General features: G+C 42.3%; 1 protein-coding gene across 2 annotated transcripts in view; it reads left to right on the top strand.

Annotated features, from left to right (window-relative positions):
- ADAMTS17 (ADAM metallopeptidase with thrombospondin type 1 motif 17) overlaps nucleotides 1-22,546 on the top strand; it is a 187,474-nt gene that overhangs the window by 2,208 nt on the left and 162,720 nt on the right. For both annotated transcript variants that reach the window (XM_074601294.1, XM_074601293.1), the window contains exon 3: nucleotides 9,110-9,275. In XM_074601294.1, coding sequence (XP_074457395.1) covers nucleotides 9,110-9,275 — 166 coding nt within the window. The remainder of the gene's footprint in view (nucleotides 1-9,109; nucleotides 9,276-22,546) is intronic.

Here is a 22,546-nt window from a genome sequence, read left to right on the forward strand (position 1 = left end):
AATTATTGTTGATAACTTGAAAGTACTTCAGAAAGTCACTGGGGCATTAAGCATACGTATTCCTGGGATGTGTGCTTAACTTCTCGGTACAGGCCTATTGATGGAGATTTTGTTTTAAACTTTGCAGTGAGAAGCACTTCATGTGCTCTGCGCTTGGGGCTCAGGCCTTCATTCCTGAGCCATTTGAGGGCGCTGTGCCTCAGGTTTGGGGGGAAAAAAAATAAATAGTGGCTCTGAGATGCTGAGTATTTGAGTGGCCCTGTAAATTGAGCTTTATATCACCAAGGGCCTTCTCAGAGTTTAAAACTGATATCTCCAGTTCAAGCTTTAAATCACTAACAGCTCTACGCTTTTGTCACTAGGCACGTTTTGTTAATCCCGCTCATGAAGTGCTGGGCTTCCAAAGCTACCTACTCCAGCAGAGCTGAAAAGCACAAACAGGCAGAGAAGGAACCTTTTTAAAAAGAGGAATGTAGTTGTAGGCACAGTATTAACTGCCTGAGATCAGGGAATGGAGGAGGGGGAGTGGAAAAGATTGGCGATATTCCCAGTAGAAAAGTTGGAAAAGAAACAAGACTAGTTAGTCTTTGTTCATTACTCTGCAAATATAAGCTGCAATATTGCAATATCCGTTTGTATCATATGAATTCTAAGCAACAACTAAATTGACATAACTCAGGTAGATGAACTTGGGATCAAAAAGTGGCAAAGCTGCTCATTTGTGGCACCTCTTGGGGACCAAGGCCAATACTGCTGCATGTGTAAGTGGCAGCATTGGTAAAGCTCTGCTCACCTTTGCCTGTGGATCTGGTCCTGAGGGTGGTGTGGGCAGATGTGTTGAGGGAGATGTGTTTCTGCATGTTGGAATACTCCTTTCCTGTTAGGGAAATCTGTTCACTTACTCTTCATTCAGATAATCGCCAGGAATGGGAAAAGGGCTAAAAGCAGGTGCATGATACATACGAGTGAGTTAAGGTTTATAACACCCTTGTGAACTAAAAACTAGAGAACAGAAAACTGAAGCGTCTTTGGGATGAACCTAAACTTAGGATGAACCTCATTAACTTAGGATGAACCTCATTAACTTTTGCAATTGTTTGATTAAATTGATCCACGTCACCGTGTAGATAGACCTTCTTATTCTAGCTAAATGGACCTTTTTGTCTTCTTAGTCTATTCTTAAACATGAAACATGTCAGATCTTAGCCTGCTTTCAGTGTTTACGCAGCCTTTTGCAGTGACCACACTAAATCAGCATACCTGTAGTGAAATCTATGCAATTTAGTGGTAAGATGTTTTCTGGGATCAGAGGAATTAAGAGTTTGCCTCAAATTATCTAGGAAGTCTTGAATCTGCCATGAGTGGAACTGAGATCAGGTGACTCTAGAGCCCAAATTTTTTGCCTCCTAGTCTGGCAATTTAAAATATCAAGACCATCACTACAGTGGGTTTTGAATTTTCCCATTGCTTCCTTAATCCCTGTTTTTAGCAGAAAGAACAAGGCTTTGCCCTCATCAGCAGCACAGCTTCACAGGTGGGGGATACGGACAAGGCCTGCATGCTGGGCTAGAAGAAAGACCTTGGTACTGGAAACCTTGCAGCCTATTTATCCTGGCATTTGTCTTCTGAACAGTGCTAGCGCTGCAGTGGGAGATTTCCTGAAAACTCCAGTGTGGGAGTGCTCGTTGGACTCAAACTGGATGATCAGGACATCTCGTTTGAAAAAGATGGTTGCTGAGAAGTAGAGTAGGTAATAATACTGTATCCTGATCTCCAGCTGGCTCAGACTTTGTTGTAATCGTATTCCTCAACTATGCCATAAATCACACAAAAAGTGATATAAAATGATCAGGGCAAGTGGAGTTCTAATAAAAACAAAATCCTGACACAGTGGCATGAAAACTGAGCTACAACCAGACCGAGCAATTGCTTCCTGGTAATGATATCAGATTCACAGTGTGGCACCTAGAGGTTGTGTTTTGTTTTTTAAACTCTGTTTGCAGATGCTGCTGTTAACCAGCATGTGGTCTGTTGTAGTTTCCTGCTTCAGCTTGCAATTGCATTGAGAAGGGTGGCCGTACCCTTGTAGCTACGTGAGGCTGTAGCACGTTTAGGACCGGTGTACCTAAGGTCTCATCTGCACAGTTAAAGTTCCGCATGTGAGGATACTCCAACCCTCATTTTCCTTTTGAGAGCCTGGGATTTGCAGTGTAGACAAGAGGTACCATGTTCCTGAAAAGCCCTACTGCCTTCAACTTGGCAGGACTGTATTCCGTCTGGGGCACGCAGTTGTGTGAATACTTCGATTCTGACCACGCTGCAGGACTTAACTGTCCTTTCCTGGTGCTGGGGAGACACAGGTAGGAGCAAAGTTCTGCAAATCGACTGACCAACACTAGAAGACAGTAGGCAGTACAGGAAATTGCCTCTCTTTTGGAAAGTTCCGGCTGTGTTACCTTGAGTTGACTTGTGTAGTAGACCAAGGTCTCTGCTTCTAAGTCTGAGATCAGTTCCTAGATGACATATTGTTAGGTCTCCCTCCAGCAAGGAAATTCTATTTTGCTCGAGACATCTCAGAACTACTCATCTATTGCTTTCAGGTGCAATTTCACAGCGGCGTTTTGACTGTTGCCCTCTGTGTGCTGCCCTTACCCTCTCTGTCAAAGTTTGGCAGAGCAGTGTTACCTTCTGTAGAGCTTTTTTGACTGAAGCCTGGAGAGCACAGTAGAGGAGGCCTTTTCAGCACCCTGTATTTGTGCTGTGATTGCAACATGCTTTCTCTGAGTCCTAGCAGGTCTTATCAGTCCTCTGGACCCAAGATAAGAGAGGTAGGCAGGCTTCTGTGCCTTTTGGGGAGACTTCTTCCACAGTTGTAATGTGGGATTCCCGAAGACTTCGTTTGATGTATTAATTTACTTTTTTTTTTTTTTTCGTACTAGGGTCACTTTCACATGCTGAAGTGCTGGACTGCTATCCACTCTGTTGGACTGCAACGTCAGTACCTTAAAATTGGTGTAGACTTCTTGTATTTCTTGTACCTAAATTTTTGAAACAGTTACAGCTTTAAGAGGCTCATGGGCTCATGTTAAAATGAGCATTAGATTTTGACTTAGAAATGAGCTTGAAAACTCTTGTCTGTTCAGGAACCTTATCTGAAAGGTGAAAATCACTGGGATACATTTAGAGGCAGATGTTTAATTAACTTCTCTTTTTCATTTTGAAATCTGGAATCTCTGACTTTGGGTTCAGGACTGCCTTTTGACCTGTCTCTAGTTAAAATGGATTGTGCTTCTCAAGTGAGATAAGAGAAGAGGTTGTGTCTCCCTCCTGCTCAGGCTCGTTCATTTAACTTTTTCACACCATGTCTTCATCTCCTTTGAATTCACTGAGACTTCCTTGTGCAGACTGCATCGGTGGAAGTGAGTGATGCACATTACAAGGGCTCATGAAATGAGAACAGTGAGGTTCTCATTACAGGATGGAATAGAGTAATTGAAGCTACACTGTAAGAAGTACATGCTGGAAGTTGGGAAGCCTTAAACATTTTGTAGCATAGTCTCATTCAATCTACAGAGAGGAGAAAAGGGCTTCTTTTCTTCCAAGCTTCATGTACGTTTACGTTTGTTAAACCTCATGCAGCTCCTGGTGCACAAATCTTCCAGCTTGTTGAAATATTTCTGAACGTTGGCTCTTCATTCTGGTGCATCCTCTTCACTTGTTACCATCCACAAACTTTCTGAGGGTGTAGATGTAGACAAGCTTTGGCAAGTACAGGCAAAGAGAGATGATAGGGCATCCATCTGTATTTTGTGTCAGCCAGGTGTTTGCTTTTTTCAGGAAGGCTGGGTAGAGATGCTGTAAGTCTGATGGAAGTGGTAAGAGAAAATGCTGATTATTATAAAGTCATGACTCTGCATTTGGGTACTAAACAAGGTTAAATGCCAGAAATGCATTTCTCAGCTAGCTGCAGTAACTGGGAAATTCTGCCCCTGCTATTGCCCACATTGCTGGTCACCAATGATGTTGTGGGACCAGATACAAACTGTTTGGATGCATAGCTGCTTCTAGAGTCTCTGAACTCCCACTGATATCCAGGTGGGCGTAAGTGCCTACGTAGGATGTCTCAGTGTGGTTTTGGATCCAATATGGAAGGTCAGTCAGGGCAAAGAAAACTGAGTAGGTTGGACTGCAGCCTCCAGGGAACGAGCAATAACTCAAAGGACTCCTAGTGAAACGGTAGATCCGCTCTGTCCTTGGGGAAAAAGAGGAAGAACAGAAGAGGCATGGTCTGTTGGTTTTAAGCCTGGCTCTGGTTATCAAGAGGAGAGTGAGCGATGAAGATGGCACTTGTAAAGAGCACTGGCCCTGGTGGTTTGTTCTGTTTCTTAGGTGCTTTAGATTGGTGAATTGTCACTGGGGAGGGTATTTTACTTTCTTCATTGAGTGTAGAGGGAGACGATGCCTGGTTTAGAGCAGACATCTGAGGCTCGGCAAGCTCAATCCCTGTCCAGTGGTAGTGAGTGTTTTCTGTGTGCAACAGGGCGGTGCTGCCCTCCAGGTGACTGCAAGAGCCTCCGCTGATATGGGATGCAGGGCAGTGCAGTCATGGTAGGATTATAAGATGATACGATATCCCCTGAGGAAACCTTCAGCTCTGCTGAATTCTCTTGTCTGGGAGAGGAGCTGTCTGGCATTCATCCACAGCTGGTCCATGAGCTGGAAAGTTAAACCTCTTAAAATTACCATGCTGGGTTTCTTTGTGCTGGGATTTTCTTTCCCCTTCCACAGTGGATGAAAGGGAGAGCATGTTGTGGTCTCCTTGTTTAGCAGTCTTGGAGGCTGGGGCAGGCTGGGACAGGCTGGGACAGAGGTGCAGCCAGATATTCTGCATGTGATCTGCTCTCGGACCTGAGTGTAAACCTGAAATGACACTGGAGCAAGACCTAAGACTCTTGTTTTAAATTTGCTTGAATTGCACTTGTAAATAACAGCTAACTTAGAGGCGAAGCATGGTTAATAAGGACAGGACTAAAAGCCACGTGAAGTTTATTAAACTGTATTTGTGTTATTTTTTGTTCTTCCCTTTAAATATTAACTTCCTTTTAACTTTGAGGAAATGGTTAAACTAAGATTTACAGTGCAACAGTGGAGAAATTGAGAAGGGGATGGAATCCGTCAGATGTTTAAAACTGTTCTCTTTTCAGCTTGTTCATATGTATGTAACTAATGAACACTTAGGAGAAAAAGAAAAATCTGTTAAAGATTCAGCATTTCGCATATCTTGTTCAAAGATGTTGTGAAAATAAAAAGGGCTGGAAAAACAGTGTAACTGTTGGAGAGTATTAACATGTGGGAAGGTCCATAACCATGTGCAGAGAACACTGAAGATTTGGATTCCTGTCCCAACTTAGCCCTCGAGCCATTGTAGCTCCTCCAGTACTACCAGAGGACAGAGACAGAATGGTGAAGCCAGCGAAGCAGGATGATGCGATTACAAATGCTATTTGAGTGCCAGCACTAGCAGTCCCATTATTACCATTGTAATTCCAGTGATCGGGTGTGAGGACCTTCCTCCTTTCCTTGCTGTCATTTAGCTGGAGGAAAAACTCCAGTAGCAAGGAAGATAATGTGTAGAAGAGTGAGCTACTGGTAGTACAAGAGTAGATTAAAGAACGAGCAGATTGCTTGTGTGACCAACGTATGTGTAAAACTCCGGATAAGAGCATGGGAGAATATTTTGGTGGTTTAGAGAACAGGGACTTTTTTGCTAGTGAGCAAGGTTGAGCTGACTTCTAAATTAAGGATTTGAAATATCCTTAATATGAAAGATGTAGCCACTGTTAAGCACAGTGGTGAGTGGGGCTGTAGTGGGAAGTGTGGATTATTGTTTATTTTAATGAACTTGTCAGTTTGGTTGCCTGCCTTTTGAGGCTGAAATCATTCCAGCCTTTCCTGTTAGCTGCGTTACATGATTCTGTCAGCTATATGGTCTCGTCATACCAGCTGTAAAATCCAGGATAGATTAATAATGCAGATGATGATGAACTTCTATGCCCCTCTGAATTTTTTGGCTCCTGATGACTCCTGTGTCTCAGGTGCTCTGGGATGGTGGGGGTGGGCAGCAGCTGCTTTCCCGGACGCTAAACAATACTGGGGTCTGGCACAGTGGCAGGTCCTGTTCGTACGAGCTCTCACAGTGAAAGAGGGATGAGAGGGAGTATCCCAGCTTTTGATATGCATCTCCCCAGGCAAACGTGAATTGGCAGATCCAAAGCATTTTATTTAATTAGAATGATTTCCAGAGATGTGGGAAAAATAGCTCTAACAGTTACGTGGTCTTCTGTTTTACTTCTTTATCTTCAAAATCCAACTTTTTGCTGTTGCCGAACATCACACAGACTAGAGAAGAAAAGCGTAGAGTATTTGTCTAGTGCTGATGTCTGATCTCTCTCTCATGCTGAGATTAGCACAGTGTAGTATCTGGTAGTTGGAGGATTTGAGGGAGGCAAAATGAGGAATGCATTTCTTATGGAAAAAGCGAAATAATGACCAGAGTATCGAAGTTACCAGGTCCAAAAGATCTCATCTGGGCCAACAGGTTTGAGCACTCTTTAGAACCCAACTGGCAAGTTTGGGGAAAACTTCAACTCCCTAGGAATACTTTACAGGCCCAATCCTGCAAATCCTTCCTGCTTGAAACTCTACTTGGCTTGTCAGATTAAACTTGAGATTGCTTCTTAACCTATTCCAGGGTGAAGACGCATGGCTCTTTCCCTCTATAGGTTTCACAATTCCAAACCAAATGTGAAACATAAGTCCTTTCCAATGGTTTAAATTATTTTCACACTTGATGCCAGAAAGTTGGGATAATGTCGGGTGGTGATGAAACTGACTACTTCTTACATATTTTTGGCACCAACAAAAATGGTTGGCAGTCTTTCAGGAGCTCTGGTGTGGCTTTTAGTACCATGGCACCAGATTTACAACCCTTCTTCTAAATAATTAAAACCTATATTAAAAAGGGGGGCTGGGGCTACCTCCCAGCTGGAAGATTGGAACAAGGAGGGGAAGTAGTGGAGAGCATCGTAAAGGAGGCTGGAAGAATAAGTCACTAGAGCTTTTGCTGTCTCTGAAACATTCTGACAAAGCCCAACTTGTAATTTAAATGAAGAGGCAGCCCTTTTGGAAACTGCAGGGCAGAGTGGGTCTTGTAAACAGGTATGCTTTCTGCAGGGCCAAGAAATAGTCAATTTTTCTTCATACATGGGGGCCCTTCTGGGAGATGTCAAGGCATTTGATACTTAATCACTGACCTGTCCCAAAGGGCAAGGTCTCTTTTGAAAGACCTCCAAAGAAGTGTCTCTTGTCTCTTTTGAGGCAAGGGACTAGTTGTTACCGTCATGCTTTGCAGCCGTGGCAAATAGAGACACTGATTTTTATTTTTTTATTTTTCTTTTTCCTCCCAAGTGCACTTTTGAAATTAGTCACCCTTTCTGAGAGATCCTGGTTTCCCCTGAATGTTCAGTTAGTATGGCTGTCAAAAGAGGATAGCTCTCATTTCTGCTAGCAGAAATTCCTCTTGCTAGAAGCACTAGGCCAAAGGGATTTCCTGGGTGTACGTGAGGACTGAATTTGGCAGGGAGGTGTGGAAATGTACAATATACAGTATGTATGTAATGTATATTATAAATCATATTAGTACAGTCAGCTGTTGAATATATAGTATTTGCATGTACGTGCAGAGCATTTATTTGGATGGTTGCCTGGCTGGCACAGAACACAGTGGGAGGGGCAAAAAAAACGTCTGGTCTCTCTTTGTATATATAGGATGGGTGTTAGAGGCATGCGACCTAGCAGGACCCCTTTGTGAGCTCCTTTACCTATAAGGTGTACCATAGGCACAATCTGATGCCTCCTGGCAGGACAGATGAGGCTTCCTGTTGCTAGAAGGAGAAGTTGGGTCAGACCTAGCGAGTTCTCTCCGGGGGGTATACAGCAAAGAGCTGTATTTTGAGACTTAATGGCAATACAAATAATCAGTTGATTTGTAGAATGAAAAGTAAGAAAGAAACCCTCATTGTACGTGTTCACTTTCTCCAATGTGTTATAACCTCACTGTTGATTACTAAATCCGGAGGCTTTGTTAAGTTTCAGGGTGATATCTTTCTTTTCGCTCTCTCCTTTTCATGCCAGAAAAGGAGTGGAAAAGGCATAAAAGAACCTTTAAAACTCTGGGTTGCAAGCAGAGGAGGGCTCTCCTGGGGCAGAAGCTGCCTTCCAAAGATGTTCTTGCCAGCCCTGGTGTAAGGTCTGGACTTGGTGCAAGAAAGGCAGGGGTTTAGTGCTCTGACCTGTAGTATATGGAGTCTACAGGGTCTTTCTCTTCCTTGTGTTACTTATCCTGGGGATGGTGGAAAATCTTGTAACTGGGAAGGTACAACAGTCCATTCCCAGCTTGACCTCTGAAACCCGACCCATGGATTGCAGGGAGAGCAGTGCTTACTATGTGGCCACTACTGTAGTCAAGAAGAGGTACAAAAAAATGGGGGTGGCTCTGCAAGTGGCACTTCCAACATCACTTCAATTCACTTAGTGTTGTCTGCCAGAGTGATATACATAGGCGGCCTCCTGTTTGCAGGCAATCTCACCCTTTTGCTCACTGAGATAGTAAATGCCATTTAATAACAATGCAATTCTAGCTGGCAATTAGAAAGGTGATTATGAAAGGATTTCTGTTGATAGAATTCATTTGTCCTCATGTGAGCTGAGCATCTCGTAAGACATACGTATTTATGCTTCCAGCTAGAGTGGTGCTGTAGCTGGAGGGAGAGGAAGAAGGGAAAGGAAAGGTGTTGACAAGAACCCCTACCTTTGTACATGTACAGTGCACAATGTTTCTAAATAGTACTCAGTGATATGAAAAATAAATATGAGAAGCAGATGAAGTTCTTTAGTCTGTATTACGCAGACTAAATACGATCATAATCACTTTACGTTTCCTCACACTGTAAATAATGATTGCAGTGAAGTGGTCTAGGTTCAGACTGGGTTGATAGACAAGGTTAGGATACCAAACTGATGGGGTTGTTTTCTTCTCTTTTGTGGACAGGTTGGCTATATCCAAATTGGATCAGAGCACATGCTAATACAACCAGTGAATACATCAGAGACCTCATTTAGCGGAAAAGAACACTTCATCAGGCGTAGACGATCCACAAAATCAAGCCATCCCATGAAGTCGCACATTCCTGATGAGCACTGCAAGGTTGTAGCAGGTGAGCTTGAAGTGGCTCAAGAGAACAGCCATGAGTATGCAATTATATTTTTAACTGTTATTCTGCCAGATATGTCTGTATTTTGTAATTCGAGTGTTCAGGCAGCTGGAGCTAGTGAAAAATGGTATGTGTTAATGAATCCTTCTGCTACTTCAGGCAGAAGGAGACCCATCACAAATATCAAAATTTTTAGGACCTATGCTGTACCATTCAATTTGTAAGAAGATAAATTTTATGATGGGTCAGAGTAAACTTCTGCTTTAATCATGCAACGTGACCACTGCTCAGCAAGGTATTGACAATGTTTTTAGCAAAGGTCCAGGTTTTGAAACTGAAGTCAGTGGTGAGGCGTCCTCTTTTGTCTGACTTTTCTACTAGAGTTGTGCCAAGCAGGCATGGTTAGGATGGTGATCCTTGTGTTTCAGAATGCAGAAAGGGTCACTGCAGATACTTTTGTATAATTTAATCAGAAGTATCATTTGTGGAGTCCAGCTCCAGGGATCCAGCTCATAACAGGATGAAAAGATATCTGGAGAGGGGAAGAGATGCACTGTTTCTTTTGTACAACAATCTACTTTCGTTTTCAGCTTCTCACATGTCATCATTTTTACTTCTGTCTAGCAGAGCACACCATCCGTAATAGAGTATATCAGGGTATGCAGTCAACTTTGTATTTTTTTTTTAATTGCTTTTGTATAGGCTTATATGCATTTGAAACTGTCAGATGTAGTTGAGCAAGGTAACTTTTTTAACTAGGAGCTTGGTTTTGCTTTTTCTTTCTGGTGTTTGACTTGTCAAACTTAGGCTCCAGCTGTCATGCTATAGGACTTTTTGTTTCTTTGAGTGGCAGCTTTTAAACTGCTTGCTTGAAGGTTTTGTGAGATAAATTAAACTGTTTTCTTTTAGCTTTTGCCTTGCGTTAGAGGAAAGGAGCTCAAAGAGACAGCAAAGAAACTTTTAAGGTCTCTAGCTTTCCTGGAGATGTGTGAACACAGGTTTGACATCTGAGTCCAAAATGCGATAGCAACTCGTATAGACATCCTTAGGCTAACTTTAATCTAGCTGGATTGGGTATTGAAGGAAGTACCTCTGTGACAGCAGGGAGCTTGTGTGAGTGAGGTGGTGGAGTGCTTGAGCAGTTCTTGTCTGCCATTCTGTTTTGCTGTCTGTGGATACAGTAGCCACTGAAATGCAGATGTGCCTCATGTGTACGAAGCTATTCTGGACCAAACAACAACCTCTCAAGCAATTTCTAGTGCTTTTATCCTTAAATAGCAATATGAGGTAGATTGTTTCAATGGGACTTCCTAAGAAATGGCAATGACTTGGATTTTAATTATGTGCCTGGCATTCTTTAATGCTCTGGACTCAGTTTCCAGTGTCATGCTGACACACCTTGCCAGTGTTAAGATCCTGAACTTACATCCTATGATTCTCCATGGATATAGGAGGTGCTGGTGGCATGTTCCAAATTGTCAGTCTTCAGTTGTGACCCAGCGTGACACTGTTAAAGTTGTTTTTTAAATTAAAATAAATTAAAAAAAGTCATGATTGTGGATCTGATTTTAAGCCCTAGAGTCCCCATTGGAATGGGAGAGTAATAATAAGGAGATCTAATTATTTGGTAATGATCTTCTGCCAATACTTTTCTCCTGTCTTTCATATTCCTCCAGCCAAGGCACTGCAGAAGGTCAGTACCTTTACTATATTTTTGCATTTAAAGAGTGTGTGCCTGTGAGCTGCTGCAAACTTTGCTGATGTTCTAATGCTTCGCAGCTGAAATTCTGAAAAGATGCAGCTGTCTTGCACCCTTTTTGTTCGAGTGGGGATTTTTTTGTTTGATGTTAATAATAAAACAGCTGTTGATAATATTATTTCCTACCATTTTTCAAGAGAACATGGCTACCCCTATTCACTGATCATGTCCTGTCTTCTCCCATTTTTAAAGCCAAATAGTCAGATTGTCAGCTAGTATAAACTGGCCTAGTTTTTGGCTTCTTTGGAGCAATTGAATTTTATCCTTTCTGGAAATCTGTGTGGGTAGGTTGCATAGAGGGTATTTTTTATGAACTCTGTGAAATCTCTTCTTCGGGTTTCAGTGTGTCTGTATGTTCTGTTCCTTTTATTGCTCTCCTGCCCCATTACCCCACCAATATTTTAGCTTCTGCCTTGTACTGGATGGGCTGCATGCTAAATGGAGGCTGCGGGGCAAGGCATCTACGCAGTCTTCCACTGGACTGCCAGAGGGACAAAATGGGAAGCAGGATGGCAGATTTAATGGGTGCAAGAGTAAGACTTGCTAGTATGGGAACAGTTGAGCGCTGTTGTTGGACACAAAAGGGACATGGCAACAGTGGGAGGCACAAAAGGCTTTCCTTATTTGCAACACCAGTGGAAGCAGAAGTCTGAAGGAACTAACTGGAATAGGCAGTCATGAACTTAGTTTGCCTGTATCTCTCAGTTTTTGTATCTCTCAAGTTTTGAATTTAACCAAGCCTGTGAACCAGCAGAGATGACCCGTGCTTGCTCATAAGGTTGCCTCCTAGCTGGCATTGCTTGTTGGTAAATGCTATAGCCAGGACCTTTATTTTCTCTTGTGTGGAGTTGAGCTCTTAGTAGTTCCGCAGGTTTATCATTCTCATGGGTTCAGACCAAGCCAATCTTCTTTTTGATTCTCTGAGTATGAATTCTTGGTTCTGCTTAAAGTTACAGATCCCCTATGTCTGTTTTAGAGGAGATATCAGAATTCAGCACCGTTCTGATTTCCTAACCAAGTACTGTAGGTGCTGCAGCACGGTGTTCATAGAAAATTCATTACAAAATGCTTACACTGTAAAATAAGAGAGCCATTAGTTAAAAGCTGAATTGAACCAAAATCAGTCCAGGAAATCTTCCTCATCCTTTTTGCCACTGAACCTTCTGTCTAGGGGCAGGGTGCTGCCTGTCCTCGGCAGAAGTGAAATTCCCTCCCTGAGAAGAGGGACTAAAGGAAAGGAAATTGGGGAGACACTGGGTAATAATATGGGATCACAGATGGAAAGAGGAGGTGAGTACCAAGGTATCAGAACCATAAAAATAAGACACTAAAAGGAAACGCTGAAAAAAAGTGTTTGCAGTAGCAACAACTGCTTCCTGAAGACATCTGGGGACCCACTACACGCTGCTCTTGTCTGCTTTGTGAATGTGAATAGACCCCACGGTTGCTGGGATCCTCCTTGCAAGCTTTTTCCTCCTCAGGTTGCCCCAGAGGTAGCTGACAGGCAGGTCGTGAGCTTGGGGAACATTATGGCATGAGGTACGTGGACCCTTGGTCTCACATGATGTGGTTGCCCCATGCATCAGCAAAATTAATTACATACCTGTTAGGTTCCTAATCCACGGACAGCCTGAGGAACTAGAATTCCCTACTGCAAGAAAAGTCGTTGAGAATCTCCATATTTGCGGGGCTAAGAGCACACATGCACACACTGCTACTATAGCTCAGCTCGTGCAAAGGTGGTGGCCAGGCCACATGGGCTGAGTGAGTATCTGAGTTCAGAGGCAAAGGGAGACTGGTAATCTGATGTAAAATTTATTTAAGGCTATGGATCTTGTTCTGTGACTAAGCTAGGACTGGATTTAAGGGGAGAGCATGGGCTTCTCTGACTCTTGCATGAGACCAGGATAGCTTTAATCCCTCCCCCAGCAGGTAGATGAGGAAAATCTGGGACTGTGTGATTCCCTGCCCTTCTCCGAGATCACACAGGAGTTTGCAAAACAGCTGGGAATGGAATTCGTATCCCTTGGGTGCTGATTCTTTGTATGGACCGCAGGCTGGCTATGCTAAAAAGTGAGCAAGTCACTGGACTGCTGCACAGTGGGGAGTGCTGCTTCCTCGTGCAAACAGCCACTGCTTCAAGTAGCCGTGTCATAAAATAATGAAATTGCTCATGGGCTTTGCCACTTAAAGGCAGACTCCAGAATGTTTTTCATTGTTGCGGGAAAGAAATGTAAGTCATGGTTGTTAATAGGCTTAGCACGTTAACGACCTAATTGACTCCTGTCTGGTTTGGATTAACTTTTGTGCACAAGGAGTTTAGAAACAAAGAAATTAATCCTGTCTGACACACAAAAGGTCCATTCCTAATGAAATTGTGTGGAACTGATGATCTAGGGGCATGCTTCCAGAGTTTCTCCTGGGATAGGTCTCTTTACTACGGTACTCACCAACATTGTCAGAGGGAAGGACTGATCAGATTTGAACTAGAAGTTATTTTTCACCGGCTTGTAATTTGGCTCACCCATGCTAAAACTTGGCAGGAAAGAATGGAGGTTGTAAATACTTAGGAAATATTCACATGCTAAGCATTTTAGATACACATCCTCTATTGTGAAACAACATAGACAGAAAAATACATCTTTGTGTAAATACAATCAATATAAAACAAGTATTTTTCAAAGCCACAGAATTGCCATGCTTGGGCATTTTCCAGTCCTTTGCTGCTGTTCTTGTATTTTCTGAACAAACAAGAATCACCTCTAAAGATATTTTCTTCTTAAAATGTTGTAATTCAGCGGTACCTGGTATGATCTGGGGTTAGCTGGGATTCAAATAAAATAGAAAGCATCAAATACTGAATTTTTAATGTTAGTTATTGATCATGTCATTAAAAATTTAAACAGGGCTAAATTGCTCAATGGCCGATTTCTGCAGGCAGCAATGATATATGATATATGTGATATATGAACTTAATTGATTATAAAAAAAAAAAGATGCACAGTGATGTAATGACTTGTGTGAGGGTTTGTAGGGGAAAGAAGAAAGCATTTTGAGAAGGCAAAATTAATTTAATCAAGAAATGCCATGTGTTTGAGGGGATAGAAAGCACAGCTTTCCAAGAGCATTCCTCTTGTGTTCCACCCAGAAGTGTGGTACTGTCCTCACAGGTCCCAGCCATGGGAGAGGGAAACTGAGCTGAACAGTTCCTCAGGGCTAGGTAATGCTAGCAGTCTGGTTTGGGAAGTGGTTGTTAAAATCTCTAAAACAACTCCTTTAGTCTAAGTGGCATAACATGTCCTACAGCACTTGAAATTATTTTTAGAGCTGCAGCAGAACCTTGTGGGAGCCAAATTTCTCCTGGAATAATCTGTAAAAGAGGATTAATCTGGCTGTAGTTAGGAGTGGGAAAGTACTTAGGGTCTTGCATGACTGGATCTTTGAGATTTGAATCTGAAAGTGCCTATTAATGGGTTAAAAAAAAAAAAATCCCAGGTCTGTGGATTCAGGGCTGATGTTTTAATTCCTTTGTTTAAATTCTGAAGTGCTCCAGCAGCAAAGGACGGATCCTCTCACCATGGGCCAGGTGCTATTGTTAGTCATATGATATGTGTATACATATTATTTTTATCACCTGTCATCCAGCAGGAGAAAGAGTTCAAGTCACAATGCACATTTCTGCTCAGGCATGAACATGAGCCCCTGTGAGGCAAACAGAAAACCTATTAAAAGGTTTCCAGGTGCATATGCTGTGAGGGGGAAGGAAGGAAAGGTTGGGTTTCATTTGCTCTGAAGCATGGCATCATTAGGAACATGGGAAATAGCTTCACACCAGTGATGTGAAACACTTCTTCAGTTCTCATCTCTAGACACTGGGCTGCATCTGGGATACAAGCCTGCTATCACACGCTATTCTGATTTTAAAGAGTGAGTTTGACAACTTTCTCGTCAAAGGTCCCGGACTAGTGGTCTTTCTGGAGAAAGAATGGAGTCATAGGGAGTTTTGTTTGTAGGTTTTAATACATGTAAGTAAGAATTTTGCTACAGGTTAGCCAAGTGGGGAGAGAAAGAGATCTCTTTTAATGCATCATACGTGATTTTTGCAGTGCCCTCAGGTTTGGCCTAGACCTCCATGAATAGCCTTCTCAATTTACTTGTGGGGACAAGAGGTAGCTGCAGGGCTAATCTGTGTTTCAGCAGTATCTGGGATTCCCGCCAATCTCTAACCCCATAGGAAGAGCTCATGGCAAAGGGGAAATGGGCAGACCAGAGAGGACCACAGGGAAGCTATACCATCTGCTTTATTAACCTCCTGTACCTAAGAGTGGAGGTAGAAGACACCTGAGATAGGGCTTCTTTCATTGCCGTGTGTCTCTGCAACCTTATAATATATACAATAAAGCTGTTTCTGCATGACAATATCCACCACACGCTCAGCTGCAGTAAATGGATATAGTTATGCTAACTATCATGGAACAACAGTAGTTTAACTAATTTGCTGAGATTTGGTCACATATTTTGCATGTTTCCTATGCTATCAAAGTCTCTTTTCTTGGTGAGAGAAAATACCAATGTTAAAGACAGAATCAAACCATGTTTTGAAAGCACAGGAATCTCCTTTAACCGTGTCATAAAACTTCCAATTTATTTGGGGAAAGTAAGTTCTGTTATAACTTTTCCAAAGGTCTCCAGTGATGTATTAAAGTCCCCTTACATAGAAGGGATTTGATATTAAAATATGGTCCAGGAGCATGAGAGAGAGCAGCTTGTCTTTAGAGGGAAGGTTGTTATTTCATGTTTATGATACAGACCTCATAAATTACTCTTAAATGTGGGTTTGCTTTAAACCCTTTTGTCAGTTTAAATGAACCAGTTTTCACTTAATGCAAATGTGCTGCATGGAGAGAAGCATATAGTGAAAAACAGGAAGATCAACATTTTAATTCACAAAATAACAACGTGTTGCTTCTCTGTCTAGTTACTGTTTTAACAATTGATCAAAGCTGGTAATAATTTAAATAAGCGCTCGTATGCAGGTATCAAATATAGGGAATGTTTTCCCCGAACAGGTATAAATCCTAAACACATGTTACTGCTACGTTGTATTTCCTCCTCTTTAATCATTGTCTCTTAGCTGTGTTTTCTCTGCAGGTTTGACTTGGCCTGAAATAGCAGTTATTATGGCCAAAAAACACGTGCACTAAAAATAGAGAGATGTAATGCAACCTGTATTAGTCCATATTAGGAAGCATCTGTTGAAGAATTAAAGCAAGGATTTCAACAATGGGCTATGCAGAAGATGTAACGTGATTAGGTGTTTGCACACATAGAAGTATTCCCTGTATCAGAAATTGAGCACTTTACCCATGGGAGTGTGTCTCACTTGTGTGGATAAATCCCTTGGTTTTTCCAGGTCCCTGGTCTTCCAAACAGGGAGTCTGGATTTTCCGTGTAAGTGTGTGATTGTTTCCTTATGGCTGATAAACAGCAGCCTTTTGGAGCAGCCTACCATTCAAAAGTGTCCTTTTCCATCACATGTGGCAAGTGAAGTTTTATTGCTGGTCTGTTCTGGATGAAGCCCTCAGCATGAGGGCAGCATGGATAATGTGGAGCACGAGGGACTCCAGTTTCTTCTTCCTCTACTGTCAAGGTGCAAAAGAGACAAAAAAAGAGGACATGCAAATACACATAGTGTATGGATTTCTTCCTCTGGAAGTAGAGCTGTGCTGCTCCTTCACTTGGTTCCTAATAAAACGTAGTGCTAGTTTCCATTAGAGTTTAACAAAATCCAAACTTCCAGGTGGTAGTGAGCTAGGTTGTCTGGTGTATGCTGTCCTTGTCTGGGGCCGTTCACAGCTATTCCAGTGGTCATTCTGGCTAGAAAGGCAGACAGGTGGCTCTAAGGAGTCTAAGGTACATCACTTACCTTTTAGCTGTCTCTGTTTTTTCCATATTATCATAAATCATAGCTCAGGGTTAGAGCTAGGAGTTGGGAATTGGTACTCTGTCGGCATCAATTCCTAATGTTGTTTGACCTTTGATCTTCATCAGATCCCTTGGGGTATCACTTAAAAAAGCTACCAAGTGTTGGACACCTACATGTTTGTATGGCCAAGATGGGAACACTTTGGGGCAGGTTTTGCCTCTATTCAAAAGCTCCAAGCTTCCTTTGAGGTAGTTTCTAATTATGAGTGATCAGTCATAGATGTGCCAAACTGTGAACTTGCGACTGAAGGCATAGAAAATTAGAGGTCCTTTAGACTAGAACCTCTAACTCTTAAACAGTTTCTTTATTTGCTAATTAGGGCTACTAACTCTGAGCTGGTAGTAGTACCAAGAACCTGTGGATCTGAAAGTTGCTCTATAAACTGCCAGTTTCTTTCTCAGCTGATCTGTTCCCTGTGTAGTTTGACATATCTGTATACATTAGGGATTAAAAATAACTATTATGCTACTTTTTACTTCACTTTGACCTGCTGAGCCAACACTGTTATGGGAGATGAACTTGTATTGTTTACTAGCTTTTGCAAATCACCAGAAGTAAATTGCCTGGCTTTCAAGGAGGTCCGTGCCGCCTCCCTCGAGATATAGGTGTAATGGTGAGGTCAGACTCTAGGAGGGGAGGCCCTGGTTTGGTGAGTCCCTGAGCTCTTCCAGCCTCAGTAGAAGTGATTGAGTTCAGCTTCCAAAGCCCAGGATGAGTTGGTAAGGCTGGCAGTTGTAAAAACATGCTTTGCAAGCTAAGCACGTTTGCTAAAGGCTCATTAAAATAAAATAAATCTGGAGGCCAGTGATGCCATTTTTCACAGTATAACTGCAGCCAAACATTTTGTAGTCTCTAAAGCCCTAAAGTGGATTAGGACTGTGTTTTGTGACTGGTCTCAGATCTGCTGAGTTTAAGTGGTCAAAACTGAGGAGTCTGAATTCAGAGTCTTTTGTACATCACTCCTTATCACTTGGACATAATTATATTTGTGTTATAGGATCTTCTCCCATTGCCCCAAGCAAGGTGGAATCTTTGTGTGTCTGTCACAAACAAGGGAAATAAATTCTGCTTCAGAGAATTTACAACTAGTAACGGAGAAAATCAAATGTAGGATGACAGACTGAGGCACAAAGGCTAAGAGGGAGTGGCGGAGCAGATATTTCCATTCCCACTTTAACGGTCATACCATTAAGCCATGCTCACCGTGCCTGCTTTCTGGACCATTAAATTGTCTTCTGTGTCTTACACGAGTGAGTCCGTGTTTCGAGCTGGATGGAAATCCTACAATGAAGGTGTGCTTTTGAAAGGAGACAAGTGCACATTGTTCAAGAGGTGGCAATCTTTGAGACCCTGCTGCCAAATTGAACCAGCAAGCGGACAGCGAATCATAGTGCTTATCCTGTGCTGTCTTACAGGCCTGCCATTAAAGACAAAGTCCTGATGTGTTATATTGACGACTGAGCATGTTTTTGCAGAAGAAAAAGGTTTTAACTGATGTGTCCAAGCCACAGACTAACTTGGATAACAATCCTTGCAATAAAATGTCCGTGGTGTTTTGAGATGCAGCACAGAGTTCATGACTTCTGTGTCAAATTATCGTTTGCTGCTGTGCCAGACAAATAGTCATGAACTTGTGATTTGCTATGAAAGTGGCCGTGTGAAAAAAACAAAACAAAACCCAACAAATATTTTTGGGAGTTGGATTAGGGAGCAATGGATCATTCTGCTATGCGATGATTTTTCTACCAGTTGATGCATGATTTTGTCAGCCATTCTAGTCAGAAAGAAATTGAAGGTGTATAACCATTTTGTAGCACAAGGCATTAAAAATGAGAGGGCAGCTCTCAGTCTGCAATCAGCTGTGAGTGTTGAATGAGCAACCATTTTTAATCCCTGAGCTTCAGACCACGCACTGGCATCAGCTACCTGTGGTAAATCTGAAATCCCAAGCTTTTAATAGAGGTATAAAAGTCCAGTGCACAGGGACAACTTTGTGTTGTGTCCTGGCAGAGGTGAAGTTCCCATGGCTGGAAATAGACTGGGAGGTGCTGACTGTGGTGGTGCCTCCAGTAGGGTCTGTTCTTAGTTTCCTTCTTCAGTTCTTGCTTGTCTACTCCAAGGTGGATGCCACAGAAAACGTGTCAAGGAAGCAACTGTGTGGAGCAAGGCCCCTGGAGCTGAAGTGTGGCTTTTTGTGTGTGTGTTTTTTGTTGTTTTTTTTTTTTTTTTTTCTCCTTCAGGAGATAGGTGCTTTGAAAAGAACCTCTTTGCTGTTGTATGGATGAGAGTTGCAGCTGCAAGGTAACCAATGCACAGAGCTTTGGATTTAAAGCCCACAGGAGACAGTCAAGGGATGTTTCTGGTGATGTCCATGAATTTTTGAGCTGCCCGCCTTTATGTGCCTGTGGTGATCTCACAGCTCTGAGCTGTCCTGGGAGCTGTGGTTGCTCTTATAGCTCAGGCTGTGTTAGCACATATCCTTCAGTGGGCTGACTTCTGCAGCCAATGTTTTGTCATCCTGGAAGTCTCACAGCTCTAAACCTGTTCAAAATTGTCTTGCTTTTAACTGTGAGCAACCTAATCTCCAGTCTGAGCAAACAAGGCTGCTGACTTCTATAGCTTGTGTGCATCCACCGTGGTGATGCTCTGCAGTCAGTCTTTTGAAGAAGCTGTTCGATAAGTGGTTTGGAAGCCGCTCTGCTGTCAGATACAAACATGAGGAGTAGATTGACTTAACTGTAGCATATTTCTTTTGAGGTGTTTTTAAATAACACACACTCTTCTCTATGTTTCAACCCACCACCTCTTGATCTCAATTCAAACTAAGAAAGAAGCCTGCCTGTATCCTCTTTAGGTTTTGCTTTTGCTTAGGACCTGGGATGTAAATGCTGCTGCTAACTTCCACTTTCTGTTTCACTTCTTTTCTGGGCTCCACCTTACACCTTGCCTTCTTGATTTGAAGTGAAATCAAGGCATTATGCTAGATTTGAAAATTTCTTTGAAATTAATGTAGTTTCTAGATTAAATAGCAATGTCTAAGAGACATAGATGCAGTATAAAGATTGTTTAAACACAGAATTGATAGCATTTTGAGAGGTGTTTGCATCCTATATCTAGTATCAGAGAAACTTTGTGACATCTTCTCCCTCTGATAATTCAGCAAACTTGCCCTTCCTCTGATTGGTGTATGGTTGTAGGTTAACTAGTAAGCATATACCGCAAGAACTTCCTTTCTTTAATTTCTAGGCTTGATTTGTGTGCAAGATCTCTTTTTTTCTTTCTCTCTTGCTTTGGAGAGGTGATGATTTTTATTTTTAAGTGAAACCAGTAAAACCCACCTAATGTGAGTAGCAGTGAAAGATTCTCTAGAAGCTCCTGGGGCACAAGGAAAACTAGTGTTAGCTGTTTGCCCCACTCACATGCTCTTGCCTTCTTTTTGTGCTTCTGAAGTAACAGTGTAAAGGAAAACACAGCTTGCCCTCCGTGTGAGGGTATGTAGAGATGTTAAAGGGGTCATGGGTGGAGAGAAGTTAGCAGACGGCTTCCTGAGGAAGAACCAGAGAGGATTTTTAAGGCAGCAATAGAAAAGAGCTGCTAGGGAGAAGCCTGGCCTTGCAGAAAGGACTCTGCAATTTTACTTTTATTTGTGGCTTTTGTTGAACTGCATCCAGAAACTTTCGTAGGTTTAACTAGAATGAGGTAGCTAAAATTACAAAAGGAAAGATTAGTGAAAAAAAAAAAGTGCAAGGCTATAGGAGAAGAAGTTTCTTTTCATATGAGCCTGGGAAATACTGTTGGAAGGGAGGTAGGAGGAGCAGGAAGGGACTCTGCAGTTATAGCAAGAATGTGCCAAAACCCAGACACTGCTAGACAGGGCTTTTGGTGTGTAATAGGAAAAGGTCATTTGGGGCGGTTGCTTTGGAATTGTACATCTGTCGGGTTGCCATAAAAAGCACTGAACATAAGGAGTTTTCTACTGAGGCTTCAGAAGAGCTCCGTTGTGCTTCTGATTACAGTAGGGACTATATATTTTTTGCCATTCTGAAGAAGATTGCAAAGACTGCTAGACTGCAGAATGTGATAAGATCATGTTGCTTTGTAAGTGGCTAGACAAGGAAAAGTAAAAGCCTGTAAATAAAAGCCGGCCAATGAATTTGTGCAATGTTACATCCATTTTATACTGAGGATCTGGGGTGTACTGCCCTTCTCCCATCACCTAACAGTCCTGAATTTTGTAGAATCTTTGGCCAGATAGACTCTGTAACACACTGTCAAAGTGACTGGCAAAAGAGTAATATCCCTTGTGCCTAGTCACTCCTAGCATATACGTGCTGTGTTGTAGATTGACTGTTTCAGCTCATATTTCACATCAAATTGTCTGACCTCTTAAGCAGGGAACACCTGACTCCTAAAATAGTGTGCAGTGTGGATATGTATGCTCCCCGCAATGTAAACTCCTCTGACAGGCTCCTTCCCATGTTTTATGGCCTCTTATGCCTTCACACTAACTTAACATCTGCACCACAAAATTTGTAACATCAGTTTGTTCAAATAAAGAATCCACCAAGCATTTAATCCTTGTTTTAATGGCTGATGTTTATTTTACTTTGGGGTTTCGTGTACTCATGGAGGGATTCTCTGCCCATAGTCCATAAATCATGTGGGGCAGGAGTGAGACTTCTCTGGGCTGGCTTCTTTCTGAAGTGAGGCTCTAGAGATGTGGGGGGTTTTTTTTGATACCTTCATAAAGTTGACTTACCTCAGGTATGAGTTGCAGATGCGTTTAATGAGGATTTTTACTCTTGGTTTTGGATCTTTTTCTTGTCTTCATCAAATGTCTACAATAGGGGATGTGTGTATTTCTTTTGTTCTCTTTGTGATGGTTCATCCATGTAAATGATAGTTGTGTTTTCTCCATGTGCTTGATTATGCTGGAAAATTGTTTGCATGTGTGGTAGGCAGGAAGATGCAAATAGAGACCACTCCGAAAGTATCCCTCTGGGAGGACAAAAAGAATAAAGACGAGTTAACCTATAGAGGAGCTATAGGTTAAAAAAAAAAGTTTGCAGGGCAGGGGGACACAACACATGCCACCTGTTCAAGTAGTTTGTGTTGCTTTCCCTTACCTCTTCCGTAGTGGATCATCGGTGACCACCTGAGCTTTTTGTAAGCTCCCTTGAGTCCATTACACGTTGGCCGTTTTAAGTGCTCTGTAAGCTTACACTTGGACAATGTGAGGGAGAGGATGAGAGCGAGAGCCCAGATTCTCTAAGTTAGGTCACTTTGGCTGTGTTTCTAGGCAAGCCTGTGGGGTGATAGTTTTCCACACACAACCTCTAATCCCTACCACCCAGTGGAAAGGAGCCAATCCACAGCTTGAAGTAAAACTCATGGAGGAATGGGGGCCAGAGGCTTTGTGTGAACCAAGACTACCCAGCAATTTGCCAGGAGTCCCTTTACGCTGCTGCTCTCCAGAAGTCACACCTTTCAGAGTTTTGAACAGCTGCCTTCTGCAAAGAGGTGCCAAGT

This window comes from Larus michahellis, chromosome 9 (assembly GCF_964199755.1).
Source record: "Larus michahellis chromosome 9, bLarMic1.1, whole genome shotgun sequence".
NCBI classification, from domain to species: Eukaryota; Metazoa; Chordata; class Aves; order Charadriiformes; family Laridae; genus Larus; species Larus michahellis.